Below are 12,373 nucleotides of genomic sequence, written 5' to 3'. Positions count from 1 at the left end.
GTCTGGTGTGTGTCCAGCTCCACTGCTAGTCGGGAGACTTTGGACCAGCCACCTAGCTTCCCCTGCCGGGTAGTGATAACCCCTACCTCAGAGGGTGGCTGGGAGAGCGAGTGAGCTAATGTGCAGAAAACACCTGTGTACCTGGCACAGAGCAAATGTGGCCCTCCCTACAGGGAGGTGTCTGACCCGAAGTGACATGAACTTTGTGCCCTGTTATTTGGGAGTGCAGCTCTTCCTCCTGTGGTCCTGGCAGGTTGCTGGGAGGAGAAGCCAGACTGGACCCAAGTGACTGCACCCGCCCAGTGGAGAGCCGTGTGTCAGGATGGGAGCATCAGGCAGGCGAAGAGAGCCCCAGGGGAGGCCCCGCCACGGCCCGGGATCTACAGGATTGACTGCGGAGACCGCAGCCTGGCCACTGAATTTGTCTAAGCCCACTGGTCGCGGTAAAAGGGTAAAGCTTTGAATAGAATGTGTCAATTGTTTTGATTAATTTTTGTGCAAGTGGGAAAAGAGGCCTATAAGACAAAAAAGTAGAAACAAAAAAGGGTTTCTTTGATTTTAATAGTTGGGGAGAAAGTTATAAAATAAAATCGACAACACAGAGCCTGTGACTCCCTCAGAATGGCAACGAACACAGGGATACAGAAATGTAAACAAACAGAGCTTCCAGATAGTGTTATTTTGTCCTATAGAACTTCCAGAATACAGCAGCTCCCACACACTCTAAAGAAAACAAGAGTCTTCATTTGGAGGGACCCAGCGAGGCTCCTTGCCTCAGCCAGGGGCTGGGCCGCCCGACGCTGCTCTTCCTGAGCACGCTCTGGTTGGGGTTCGGCTTAACGGGAGGCCCAGCCAGCGGTGTCCTGGGGACCTCGTTCAGCCTTCTCAGTCTTCCGCAGGCTGGCCCCAGCCCTGGCCCAGCTCTCCCCTTGCCCCACACCCCTTCCCTGTTATCAGCAGGAAACCTGCCAAGCTAAGGGAGTCCCTAAGAGGTGGCGGCTCTCTCCTCAGGGGCTCAAGACCCAGCTGTACTATTTGAAAAACAGTCAGAAAAAAAAGCTACAAATATAACTTATTAACCATCTAATACTGTCCTCCCTCTACAGGTTTCTGATATGTCTGGTTATTATTCTGTCCCAATTTTTTGCTGCTGTCCTAGGGTTTTTGACTCAACCAGGAAAAGAGCAGATCTTGCAGCCTGGCCCTGGACTCTTCTCAGTGCTTCAGGCCACGGGCTCTGGGCCTCTCAAAGATTCACCCCACCAGGCGTGCCCCTAAAGCCCCAGCGTGACAAGCCTCACCTCCACAACGTGAGCTGTTGCAAGGTCTGGTATCAGGAGATAAGAAGGCCCTCGGTCACCCCAGGCTTGCCTAGAAAGGATGTGGGAGGGACGCAGAGCCTCGGGAGGGAAGAGCAGATGTGATGTGCTGTCCTGGTAGCAGGGGCTGAACAGAAAGGGCAGTGCATCCTCCAGGCAGGTGCGAGGAAGCACTCAGGTTAAATATCTCAGGCAGCAGGAAGCACGGGTGGGTCGGGGCAGCCACCCCAGAGCCATGGCACAGAGGATGCGTGAAATGTCCAGGATAAATAGAACTGCATGGGGAGGGACATAAGCTCTAGCTCGGTCCTCTCTTAAAAATAGTCGCCATCAGCACCAAAAATATATTAATATCTATACATTTGTCATCTTTTAAAAAAAAAGGAAATAAAACCTCCTTGGTACCTTGTCACTGATTTTAAAAAATGAGGTGATATGCAGGCATACACATCAACTGTTGTGCACACTCACCCACCCCGTCGGAGGGCAGAGCCCCCGGCAGCCCTGAGCATTAGCAGCTCTGCTGCCTCCATTGTTCCCAGCATGCTTTTTGCCAGTGCTCCTGACTCTGCCATCCACGGGGGACCAGCAGCCCCCGCCCCTGCGCTCCAGGGGCAGAGAGGCGGCCACAGGGTCACCCTCACACACCTCCTCTGGGAAGGAAGTCCTGTCTCTGCAGCGGGTTGCTTCCAATCGAAGGCAGTCCTGGCTGCCCCTGCCCCAGACCTGCACGCGTCTGCCCATAATGCGGGCTTGGATTGGCCCCCGCCCATAATACAGAGACGCAAACATGGGCAGAGGGCAGTGCGGGCCCGAGTGGGCACAGGGGTCTGGGGCTCCGGTCCCGATCAGTGTTCCAGCAAGAGGCTGCAGGAGGGGGCGCGGGCCGGGCAGCTCAGAGGTGGTGGTTGTTCTGCAGCAGGGAGGTGACGGTGTTCTGCAGGGCCACGGCCACCTTCTTGGAGGTCTTGCGCAGCAGTGGGCTGTCGGGGTGGTGCTCCTTCAGGTGCAGGACGTGGCCCTCCTGGCTCTCGGACGTGCAGCCACACTCCTCGCACACGTACAGCTTGGCGCGCCGCTCCTTGTACGCGTACTTCTGCTGCACGCCATGGATCTTCTTGAGATGAGACTCCAGAGAGCAGCGCTGCGTGAAGGCCTTGTCACACAGGCTGCATTTGTAGGGCCTCACGCCTGCGAGGAGGACAGGGCTGGGTGTCAGGGACCTGACGGCAGCTTCCCAGACACAGAAAGGCCAGGCCACCTGACTCTGGGGAAGAGGAAGGGGCGGAGCCTGTCCATTTCCAACTCCCTGAGTGACCTAACTGATGAGCTGAGGACGACTGCTGCCCTGAGTGACGTGACGCCCCTCCCAGCCCCCCGCCCCCAGGCAGCAGGCCTCGCCTCGGCGTCCCACGCGGCCTCAGGCAGGCGCCCAGCCACAGGGCTCCTCTCACCAGTGTGGGTGCGGACGTGTCTCTTGAGGTCGAAGGTGTCATTGAAACCCTTCCCACAGTAGGTGCAGAGGTGCCTCTTGACGTCGTTGTGGCACTTCATGTGGCGGTTCAGCATGCGCTGGTAGGTGAAGGCCTTCTGGCAGATGTGGCAGGTGAAGAGGTCTCCACTGGGACTGTCCCCAAGGGTCACCTGTGGGCAAGGACAGACTGTGTGACAGATACCCAGGAGTTGAGACTGCAGGTTAGCAGATTGGCAGGACACAAATGCCAGTCCCCAGACCCCCTGAGGAAAGCGCTGCCCACCCCAGAGGCCATACCTCTGTGCTATCAGTTCATAGAGGTCAGCGGTAACTGGCTGGAAGGAACCTTTGGGTCAACTGTCAGCCTTTTGTGGGCGTCCCAAGTGCCCTGTAAAGGTTGCCACCCAGCCCCTTCTTTTCTGGAGATAGCAGCCAACTCCCAGATAAACAGCCCAGTTCATCCTCAGCAACTCTACCTGCTAGAAAGGTCTCCCCTTCACTGAGCCCAAATCTTTCCTTGTAGTTTCTGCTCTTGTTCTCATTCTCTGCCTTAGAATGGGGAAAATGTCCACGACATTGTCTTCCGAGCAGCCTCTCCAGGCTGAAGCCACCACTGTGAGCCTGGGGTCCCCTCCAGGCCAGCCCACCCCCTGGTTTTACTTGAGCCAGGCCTGACATGATATGGTTTGAATCCCTTGCTACCCTGATGACTCTCTTGCTTATCAATATTTTTCGTGGTTCTGTGGTTTCCTTAAATTATGAAAACTCTCAAATATATTCTGAAGTGGTCTCAGTGCTCTGAGGTTGCTTGTACTTTGTGGGTGGTCGTCACTGGCAACTCCTGAGCTCCCCAGGCACCTCCTCCTCCTGCACCGCTCTGGCACCGGGTAAATGCCCCGTTGCTAGCTAGTCAAGACCAGGACTCAGTCCAGCACACCCGCCCTCCTGTGCCCTCTGCTCTCTCTGCACGCGCTCCCTACCCACAGGGCCCAAGGCAGGGAGGACAGGTGTGCGGGGGACCAGGGGCACTGACTGTGCCAGCTCTCTGGCCAGCCCAGCACACGTCTTGGTGGTTCCCCTTTCATTACAACACACACTTGGCCTCTGCAGGAAACAGAGGAAGGAACAGTATTCCCCTGCCAGTTTTCTCCAGTCTCTTGGCACATAGGATAGCGCTTCTAGAACCCTTCCACTAGATCAGCGCTGGCAGGTGCCTCCCAGTCCTGGAGCCTTTAGGAAGACAGGCCCAACCAGGGACAGCCCTGCTGGTGGCATGCTCCTCGAAAGCAGGGGCATTTCCGTTGCCTGGTGCACAACTTACTGCTTCCACTGCTGAGCACAGCGAGACGCCCACCAGGCCTGCCCTAGGTGCAAGGCTCTGAGTGCTGCCAGAAGTGGCACACTTGGGCACATGCCTCAGTGGACAGTCAACCACCGAGCAGGCTCCAGATCTCACTTGCCCAGACGGGGGGCCTAGGAGAAGGTGCTGAGCGAGCCTCATGTCTCCCTGATTTTCCTAGGACTTTAGTGTAAAGAGGTGGCTCCCCCTAAGGCCAGAAATGAAACTAAACCCCCAGAATGGACTCCAGAGTTAAATGTCTTTTGCACCCCACTGCTTCCCAATGCATGACATTCTCACTTTAGACCCACTTTTCTTCTTTTCCAGCCCTGTCTATGCCCCAGTGAGGTTCACCTCTGCAGAAACCTGGACCCAGGTCCCAGGCCAGTCTCTACTTAGGTCTCATTGGTGCCACATTGGGCTGTTCCTCGGAGGCAGTGTGAGGGTCAGTACCTTCATCTTGGTGCGCAAGAAGCCATGGTCTCTGCTCTGGGGGTCTGCCAAATGGCCCATGTCTTCAGAGGGCAGCTGGGCCACCACACAAGGTCCAGAGGCCACACTGTAGCTGGAGTCCCGAAGACTCATGTCCAAAGCCAGGGGGCAAGAAGGGGGTTCAGCCACTGATGGCTCCGGCTCCGGGCAGGGCTGTGGTGGACAGAAGCCCAGGCTCACTGCAGAGAGAAGAACGGCCAGGTGAGGGGCTTGGTGGGGAAAAGAGGATTCAGTGGGATTTCAGGAAGGTTCCCTGGCAATGAGCTGGTTGGAACCTGGAGCCTCCAGCCCGCCCCTTGCAGGCATGTGGCAGAGCAGGGCTACCCCAGCCCACTACACACTGCACCTCCCTCCTGCCCCATTAAGGTAATTACAGGTGACGCCAGCCAAGCGCCTCGACCCGCAGGCCTGCCCGCTGAGTAATCTGTGTCTTAGCGGAACTGGGAGGGCCAAACCTGCCTTGCCAATTATCCCTCCAGAGTTGTCTGCCTGCCCCACCTGGGCCAGTCCCTCTGGATTCCAGGCCTCATCCATGCTCCCGCAGGGACAAAGGGCACCACTGGAGGCCCTGCGCCGAAGGACTCATCCCTGCGCGAGAAGGGTACCTGGTGGCCCGGGCCACTCGGGGCCTCTCCTCCAGGCGGATTTAGCTGCTGGCCTTGGGGGACTGGGCGCTCCTAGCCCCTTCCTCCTCCAGACTGGCCAGTCCCTGCTGTCGCAGCCCACTGGGCTCCAGCTCCCCACTCCCGCTGGCCCCGCTTGGCAGGCAAACAGGCAGGTGGGGTGGGGCAGGGAGGAGGTCAGCAGGCAGCAGGTGGATGCTGCGTAACAGTCTCCTGGGCCGCCTGCCCAGCTGTTACGCAACCCTCCCCCACAGCAGGGACCGCTCGCTGGGGCACAGTGAGGGCTGGGCCCCCGCCCTCCTCGGCACCGATACCTGGCAGCCTCGACGTGACCGCTCCCCACGGCAGACACCTCACACTAAACGGGGCCAGGGAGGCTTGGCCAAGGAGGAAGAGCCCGGACTGTGGCCCGGAGGGAACAAGCCTCAGAACTGACGGGGGCAAACCACCTAATGTTTCAGCTTAGTCAAGAATCTTCTTCCAAAAAGGCAAAGCTCTGTATTTAAAGCCCATAAGCCAGGAACATTTTCCGAGCCTCAGAAGGAAAATCAAAAGGGGCCAAGAATGAAAGGAAGAGTGAGCTTCAGGGAGAGGGACTTAGAGGGCTGAGTTGGGGTGTCAGACCCACGGCAAGGCCCTCTGTGCCCTGTGGCCCACAGCTGGTGAGACACAGTGGACCAGGCCCCGGGGCGGGAGGGCAGCCGCCCGCACCTCCTCTGCCAGGACAGTGCGAAGAGGCCCGGGGACAGATGGACAAGGGGGAAGGCAGAAGAACGCACTAATGGAGGGCGAATATGAGAGCACCGAAGTTTCGGGAGAGGCCCCAGCTCTCGCCCCCTCAAAACACAACAAAGGTCTGACAGGGGAAGAATGCGCCGGCCCGCCGCCCAAAACCCGTTCTGCTGGCACTGGCGTCCGTCTGTCCGGGGGACTTTAATAAGCCACCTCATTCTGGGAGTTGATTCACCAGCGCCTGGCCCTGACCTGGCCTCTGAGATGGCGTGGCGCCTCCCCAAGCCCTGGCAGGCCGGACAGCAGGCCGGAGCTCTTGGGGTCCCTGTCTTGCTGCAGTGGCAGTTGTCTGTGTGCGTGGAATGGGGGGAGCACGGGCGTGCCCGAGTGTTGGCAGCTTAGCAGCTATTGGAGAACTTGGCCAAGGACTCAAAGCTGAATGACAATTTCCATTTCTCAATCCAGGTAGAGACAAACAGGAACCTCTACCCTCTCCTGTCTTTCGGTATGAGAGCGTGATGAGGCTCCCGAGTGGGAGCCAGCCAGGCCACACCTGCGCATGGAGCGGCAGAGGGAGGAGGGACAGCAGGTGAGGGTTAACTGGCCGTGACTCCCGGTTGCCCTGCTCCAGCAGGTGAGGGGTTTATGGTTCCGGTTCTAAGGATCCAGGTCAGTTTGGGCGGAGACCCTGTGCCTGCCTCTCCCGTTCCAGAAACCTTGAAATGATGGTGCTAAGGAACTGGGGACAGTGGGAGCCTCCCTGGCCTGGCCCTTGTGCCTCCTCTACCCCCAGTGAGGGGCAGCCTCCTGGCTGCCAGGGTGGGGATGTTTGCCTCATGCCAACCACCCCACCAAACCTGTCTTCCCACCACCCCCACAAGCGTGTCCCTGATGCTGCCGCACGCACAGGGAGTGCTGATCGGTGTGCCGCTCCTGTCACTGGGTGTCACTGAGTGGCAGGAGACAGGAAGCAGAACTGGTTGGGCCCTGCTTGTGCACCTCTGTCCCCTAATTAGATGTTTCCGGCAAGGCGGTGGCCACTGTGGCTATTCATTGCCCGCCCACAGCTGTGGAGTGTGGCAAGGCCAAACCAGCCTGGCCCTCTCCTCACTCCCGCAGGGGGTTTGCGGGTTCCCCTTCTGTTGGCCCAACTTGTCTCCACCTGCATGACATTGAGGGCACAGGCCTAGAGCAGCCTCCCACCCAAGGGCCTTCCCCTCCCTCACCTTTAGCAACTCCTGTCTCTCTTGCATTAAAAACTACTAGGTCGCGGGCTTGATCCCCAGTTGGGGAACATATGAAAGGCAACCAATGGATGTTCTCTCTCACGTTAATGTTTCTCTTTCTTTTTCTCTCTCTCGGTACCCCATGTCCTCTCTCTAAAATCAATAAGCAGCCCGGCCGGGCGTGGCTCAGTGGTTGAGCATCAAATTGAACCAGATCATGATTCAATTCCCGGTTGGCACATGCCAGGGTTGCGGGCTCGATCCCCAGTGAGGGTGTGCAGGAGGCAGCCAATCAATGACTCTCTCATCATTGATGTTTCTCTCTCTCTCCCTCCCTCTCTCTGAAATCAATAAAAATTAAAAAAATAATAAAATCAACAGGCATATCCTCAGGTGGGGATAAAAAATTTTTTTTTTAAAGCTACAGGGCCAATTATTGGACAGAGTGCCAGGTCCTGCTCTAAGGCCTCAGGCCAGGGGCTCACTCGGCTCTGAATGGGGTGGGGGGAGCCCGGTGTGTCAATACAGCCCAGGTTGATGTTAGGCAGCATGACACCCTTATCAGCAAGGGCAGGGGGTCCTGTGCCCGTCTCCTCCAGCCCCAACCTCCAGGTCAGCTAGCAGTGCCTGAAAGGAAGCCAGTGCCAGCCAACTGGCAGAGGCCAAAGCCCTGGAAACAATGGGTCTGTCTCTTGGCCTGGTGTTTTCATTCTGTGGACGCCAAGTCTTTCTCTCAGGCAGTATCTTTTCCCTGTTCCCCAACCACTTTTCATACCGTGTCCATAGTGAAGTTGAAACTGTGCACTCAGCCTCACACTAGCCTCGTAGCACTTCCCACCCTCCAGTCCAGCGCAGGGCTGGGCATCCTGTGGGACTCCACACCAGACTTGTTGGAAGTGATCAGCATTAAAAAGAACCCTGATATCAACAAAGCCCACACTTTGCTCCTGGGAGGGCCTGCCCCCACCAGCTCTCTTTCTGGGACAAATGGTCTGGCAGGATTCTGCCCTGGGTCACCCAAGCTAGGGACAAACAGCTTGGCAGCTTGGGTGACAGCACCCCATGGGACAGGTAGGTGTCCCATCTAACCCACTGACCAGGCCCAAGTTGCTTTTCTGTCCCCAGCCAGTCTGGCTGTCCACTCTCCTAGCCTTGCTCCCTGGAGAGCATGGCCAACATGTCCTTCACGGCCAACACTTCCCAGGAATTACAAGAATAATCCTCACCAGCCCTGGCCGGGTGGCTCAGCTGGTTGAGTGTCGTCCCGATACGCCAAGGTTTCGGGTTCAGTCCCAGGTCAGGGCACATACAAGAAACAACCAATGAATGCATAAATAAGTGGAATAACAAATTGATGTGGTTTTTTTTCTCTCTCTCCCTCCTTCTCTCTCTCTCAAATCAATACATTAAAAAAATCATCATCATCATCACCACCACCAGAGGCCTGATCTCTCCCCACCCCCACACATGCATTCTGGGACCCAAAGCTGACTTTCTCAGCCTTTCTAAGGTTCCCACACTGCCCAGTCAGGGCCAGGCTGAAGAAACACCAGTCTCCTACAAGGTAACCTGGCTGCCTCCCTGGGGTGGGCATGTGCTGCTGAACTGGCAGAGCAGACAGAGGCTCGAGGCAGAGGAGGGGGCTGGGGGCCTGGAAGAGGCCCTGGGGTGCTCATGTTATTCCAGCTTCCAGGCTCCGTCTACTTTCAAGAGCCTTTCTGGCCTTGTGAGATTGCACTCAGCGGGCTTGGAGGAGCTGCTTGGAGCTTCCCCTTTAGTCTATGAAACGGAATTCAGCCGCCGAGTGCCAGTTTCTTGGTTCATCCCCAAGAAACCAGCATTACTCCCAGCACTCCACAGTCAATACTGACATAACAAAGGAGAAACGCCAGGGCAGACCATGGGGAGAGAGGAGCGCCGGCACTAGCAGGTACCATCTTAACCTTAACTGCAAACCCTTTCACTGCTCACGCAGCGGGGCCATCTCCTACCCCCTGTGGCCCTCCAGCCACTCCTGGGCTTTTCCCTCCTTTGGGAGAAAAGTGAAGCCCAGGGAAAAGGTTCTGCCCTGGGGGGGTGATGGTCGGGGACCTCTTGAACTGTGCCTCAGGGAAAGAGGCTGGAGTGGTCAGACGGGGCCCTGGAGTTCAAGCAGCCAGGCTGGGGCCTGGGCCTTCAGTCAGTAAAAACAACTTCCAGGTTATCTCTGAGGGGGCTTTAAGGGTCTCGGAGGCCCTGGCGGGAAGGCCGGACCTCAAACACTCTGCTCCTCACGCTTGCAGCGCCTCCCCCAGGGAAGTGGATGGGGGTCAGTGCTCAGCTGGTCACAACGTGCCCAGTCTGTGGGGTGGGGTGAAGGAAACGTGCCCAGCTGGCTCCTGGGGTCACAGTCGACTGGTGATAGATGGCCCAGCCAGGGGACAGGGCCCCCCCACCCCCTGCCCCGTACACTCTCTCCAGCCACCTGAGGCACCCGAGCGTGGCCCGGGAACATTCCATTTCTCATTTCCAAAAACTGTGGGAAAACTCTCCTGTGGGCCACATGGCTTTTGAGGCAAAATTAAGTTCTTTAACTTCTACCCTTTACCTGACCCCACAGGATCCTCCCTCGCCAGAGCAATGAGGACAGATTCTCACAAGCACCCTCCCGTTAGACCCTCACCCAGCGTCCTGGGACCATCCTGCAGCATGAGGAGCCCGCAGGTCTCCTTCGCCTGGATAGCAGCAGCTGGTGACACACACACCCAGAAGCCCTCCTCTGCACCCGGTGGGACAACCCCTGGGATGCAGGTCTCCTCACCTACTCCCCCTCCGGCCACCAGAACTGTGGTGGGGAAAATCACCAGGCGAAAGGAAGTCAACGATTTCAACAAACGGAATTTGTTTGTCCTTTGTAAAAGTCAACACATGATCTGTTCCTGATTGGGATGTGAAATAAAACTAAAAATAACAGCACACCGAGTCTCCCGCAAGGCTCTCGGCTCACCTTTACCACAGTCCAAGTTCAGTTTATCTGATCCCCAGGAGCAGCTAAGCAGCAAGTCAAACACAGGTGAGGGAGGAGGCAGGAGGGAGGAAGCGGTTCTCGGCCGTCACCAGCCCTTCTGGACCTGGAGCAGCAGCCAGCTTGCCAGGGAACTTGGGCAAGCGACACTATAAACAAGCCTGGGCCCATGCTCCAGTCCACCTCAAGAGAGGAGGCAGCTCCCTTTCCTTTTTGTCCCGGTTTCCCCACCGGAGTCATCAGAGACTTGTGGCGCAGTCCCTTGTTTTAAGGAGGCCATGGAAAAGGGGTCTCAGGCCCCAGACAGGCTGAGCTATGCAACACCCGGCCAGCGCCTCCGGCCTCTGGGTCCTGGCCGATCAGGCCACAGAGATCTCACCGTTACACCGATTCCAAAAATGTACTCAGGAGAGAAACTGAGGCAAGAGCCCTCACAGGGCCCCCACCGCCCTCATTTCTCCACTTTCCTGCAAGGCCTGGGGCGGTGCCAGGGAGCCAGAGGATCAAGGGTCAAAGTCGGTTGGTTAACTACAACCTCTCCCCCCTTGGAGGCGCTGGACCCGGCGCTCGGCACAGCCCCGCTCCACCCCCCGGGGCCTGGGGAGGGGGCGTTCCGAAGGAAGCCGGCTTTTTCCAGACTCGAGGTTCTGGTGGGGGTGGGGGTGGGGGTGGGGTGGGGGTGGGGGTGGGGTGGGGGTGCGCTCTCAGGGCCAGCAGAGGAGATGCCGCCGGAGGAAGGAACAACTCAGGTTACTCATTCAAAGTGGACTCCGACGCCGCGGTCAAGGCGTCTTCCAAAAATAAACTGGGTGCATCAGCTTCCCCGCGGCCTGGTCCCCTCGCCGTGGGGTGGCCGCCTTAACACCACTTTCAGCTCAGTTGTGTTCTCTGCAAGGTTGGAGGAGGCGCGTTTCTAGCAGAGGTTGAGACTTGATCCCACCTTTGTCTCCAGGAAAGTGGGGCGCAGCCCAGCGCCTTCCCCACGGCCTCCGAGCACCGGGCAGCCTCACCCTCACCCTCACCCTCACCGCGGCATCCCTCTGGCCACCAGTGTTGCTGGGGAGAGGGCGAGATCAATGAAGGCGGCTTACACTCTGGGGCCGATCTTACACTTTGCACAAATCTCAGCCGAAACTCCCTGCCCCCCAAGGTGGCATCGCTCCAGTGCCCTCTTCCCGCTTCATAAAAGTCCCGACTTTCTGGATTTACGACTCCAGAGTGGAGGGTCGCCTGAGCGGTGACACACCCCGCTGCCTCCCCCGCGCCGCGGCTCGGGCGGGTGGAGGGAGGGAGGCACCGCTCGTACCCGAGCGCCTCCGACGTGCGCGCTCGCGGCCGGGCCGAGGGGCCTGGGAACCGCGGTCGCCCCCACCCGGCGGCCCCCGCCCCCGCCCCCGCCCCCGCCCCCGCGCGGCATCTCCTTCCGCCGCTCCAGCGCTCCCCTCCCCCCCGCCGCGGGCTAACGGGGCTTCGGCCGCTTAAACGTTAAGTCGAGCGCCCCAACTACGCCGGCCGCCGGGCTCGCGCCGCCGCGCCCCGCGCGACCGCCGCCTCGACGGGGCCCCAGGCCGGGGGGACGCGGGGCCCGCGGGCCGACGCCTCACCTGGCACGTAGATCTCGCCGCGCTCCTCGTCCGGGAGCTCACTCCAGTTTCTCTTGCACGTGGAGACGCACGGCTTCTTCACTAGGAACGCGCGGGGCATTTTCGAACCCTGCTCGCGCGGCACCGTCCGCTTCCGTAACCAGAGCCGGCGCCGTCCCACCTTTGCCGGGTCGGGCCGCAGGCAGGGGGAAGGAGGCAGGTCGGGGAAGGAGTCGCCAAAGCGCCCTCGCGTCCCGCCGAGAGACCGTGCCCGGGACGCCGCGCGCCGCTTCAGCCCCTCGGAACGGGGTCCCCTGCAGCCAGGTGCAGCGGCCGAGGGGAAGCGGCAGGTAAGCGTCTCCGGCCTCGACTGGCGTCCCCCGCGGCCGCTCGGGAAGTCCTAAAGTGCGAGCCGGACGGACGGGTTCACGCTTTATTGGCTCGCGGCGGTGTGTGTTGGTGGCTGGGGCGGGGAGCGGGGGTGATCTGAGCTAATTAGCTTGGAGTGGCCCGGGGAGCGACAGCGCATGCGTTGGGAAATAACGGTGACAACCCACCTATTTGTTACCTGTCGAACCGGT

The 12,373-nt window shown here is 58.8% G+C and overlaps 1 protein-coding gene across 2 annotated transcripts; it reads right to left on the bottom strand.

Moving 5' to 3' along the window:
- Positions 1 to 1,335: 1,335 nt before the first annotated feature.
- Positions 1,336 to 12,107, bottom strand: OVOL1 (ovo like transcriptional repressor 1). 2 transcript variants are annotated; one of them, XM_087821996.1, is made up of 4 exons: positions 11,814 to 12,107; positions 4,586 to 4,833; positions 2,774 to 2,963; positions 1,336 to 2,510 (listed from the first exon to the last, which is right to left on the bottom strand). In XM_087821996.1, exons 1-4 carry the CDS (start codon positions 11,911 to 11,913, stop codon positions 2,215 to 2,217), a joined length of 834 nt encoding a protein of 277 aa, XP_087678122.1. In that variant the 5' UTR covers positions 11,914 to 12,107; the 3' UTR covers positions 1,336 to 2,214. The 2 variants fall into 2 exon arrangements, with proteins under 2 accessions (XP_087678122.1, XP_087678121.1); XM_087821995.1 differs by having other exon boundaries at positions 4,586 to 4,803; positions 11,814 to 12,026.
- Between the last annotated feature and the right edge of the window lie 266 nt (positions 12,108 to 12,373).

Source organism: Miniopterus natalensis, chromosome 11, assembly GCF_054644295.1.
Source record: "Miniopterus natalensis isolate mMinNat1 chromosome 11, mMinNat1.hap1, whole genome shotgun sequence".
Classification (NCBI taxonomy): Eukaryota; Metazoa; Chordata; class Mammalia; order Chiroptera; family Miniopteridae; genus Miniopterus; species Miniopterus natalensis.
The sequence above is the reverse complement of the archived record's forward strand: the minus strand, read 5'-3'. Positions and strand labels throughout refer to the sequence as shown.

What these genes read in the sequence shown, in the direction of transcription:
- OVOL1 (XM_087821996.1), bottom strand. Translation starts at nt 11,913, where the DNA reads ATGCCCCGCGCGTTCCTAGTGAAGAAGCCGTGCGTCTCCACGTGCAAG. An exon ending in TCTTGCGCACCAAGATGAAG is followed by an intron (nt 2,964 to 4,585) that starts GTACTGACCCTC and finishes CCTTGCCCACAG; the next exon opens with GTGACCCTTGGGGACAGTCC. An exon ending in ACACGTCCGCACCCACACTG is followed by an intron (nt 2,511 to 2,773) that starts GTGAGAGGAGCC and finishes TCCTCCTCGCAG; the next exon opens with GCGTGAGGCCCTACAAATGC.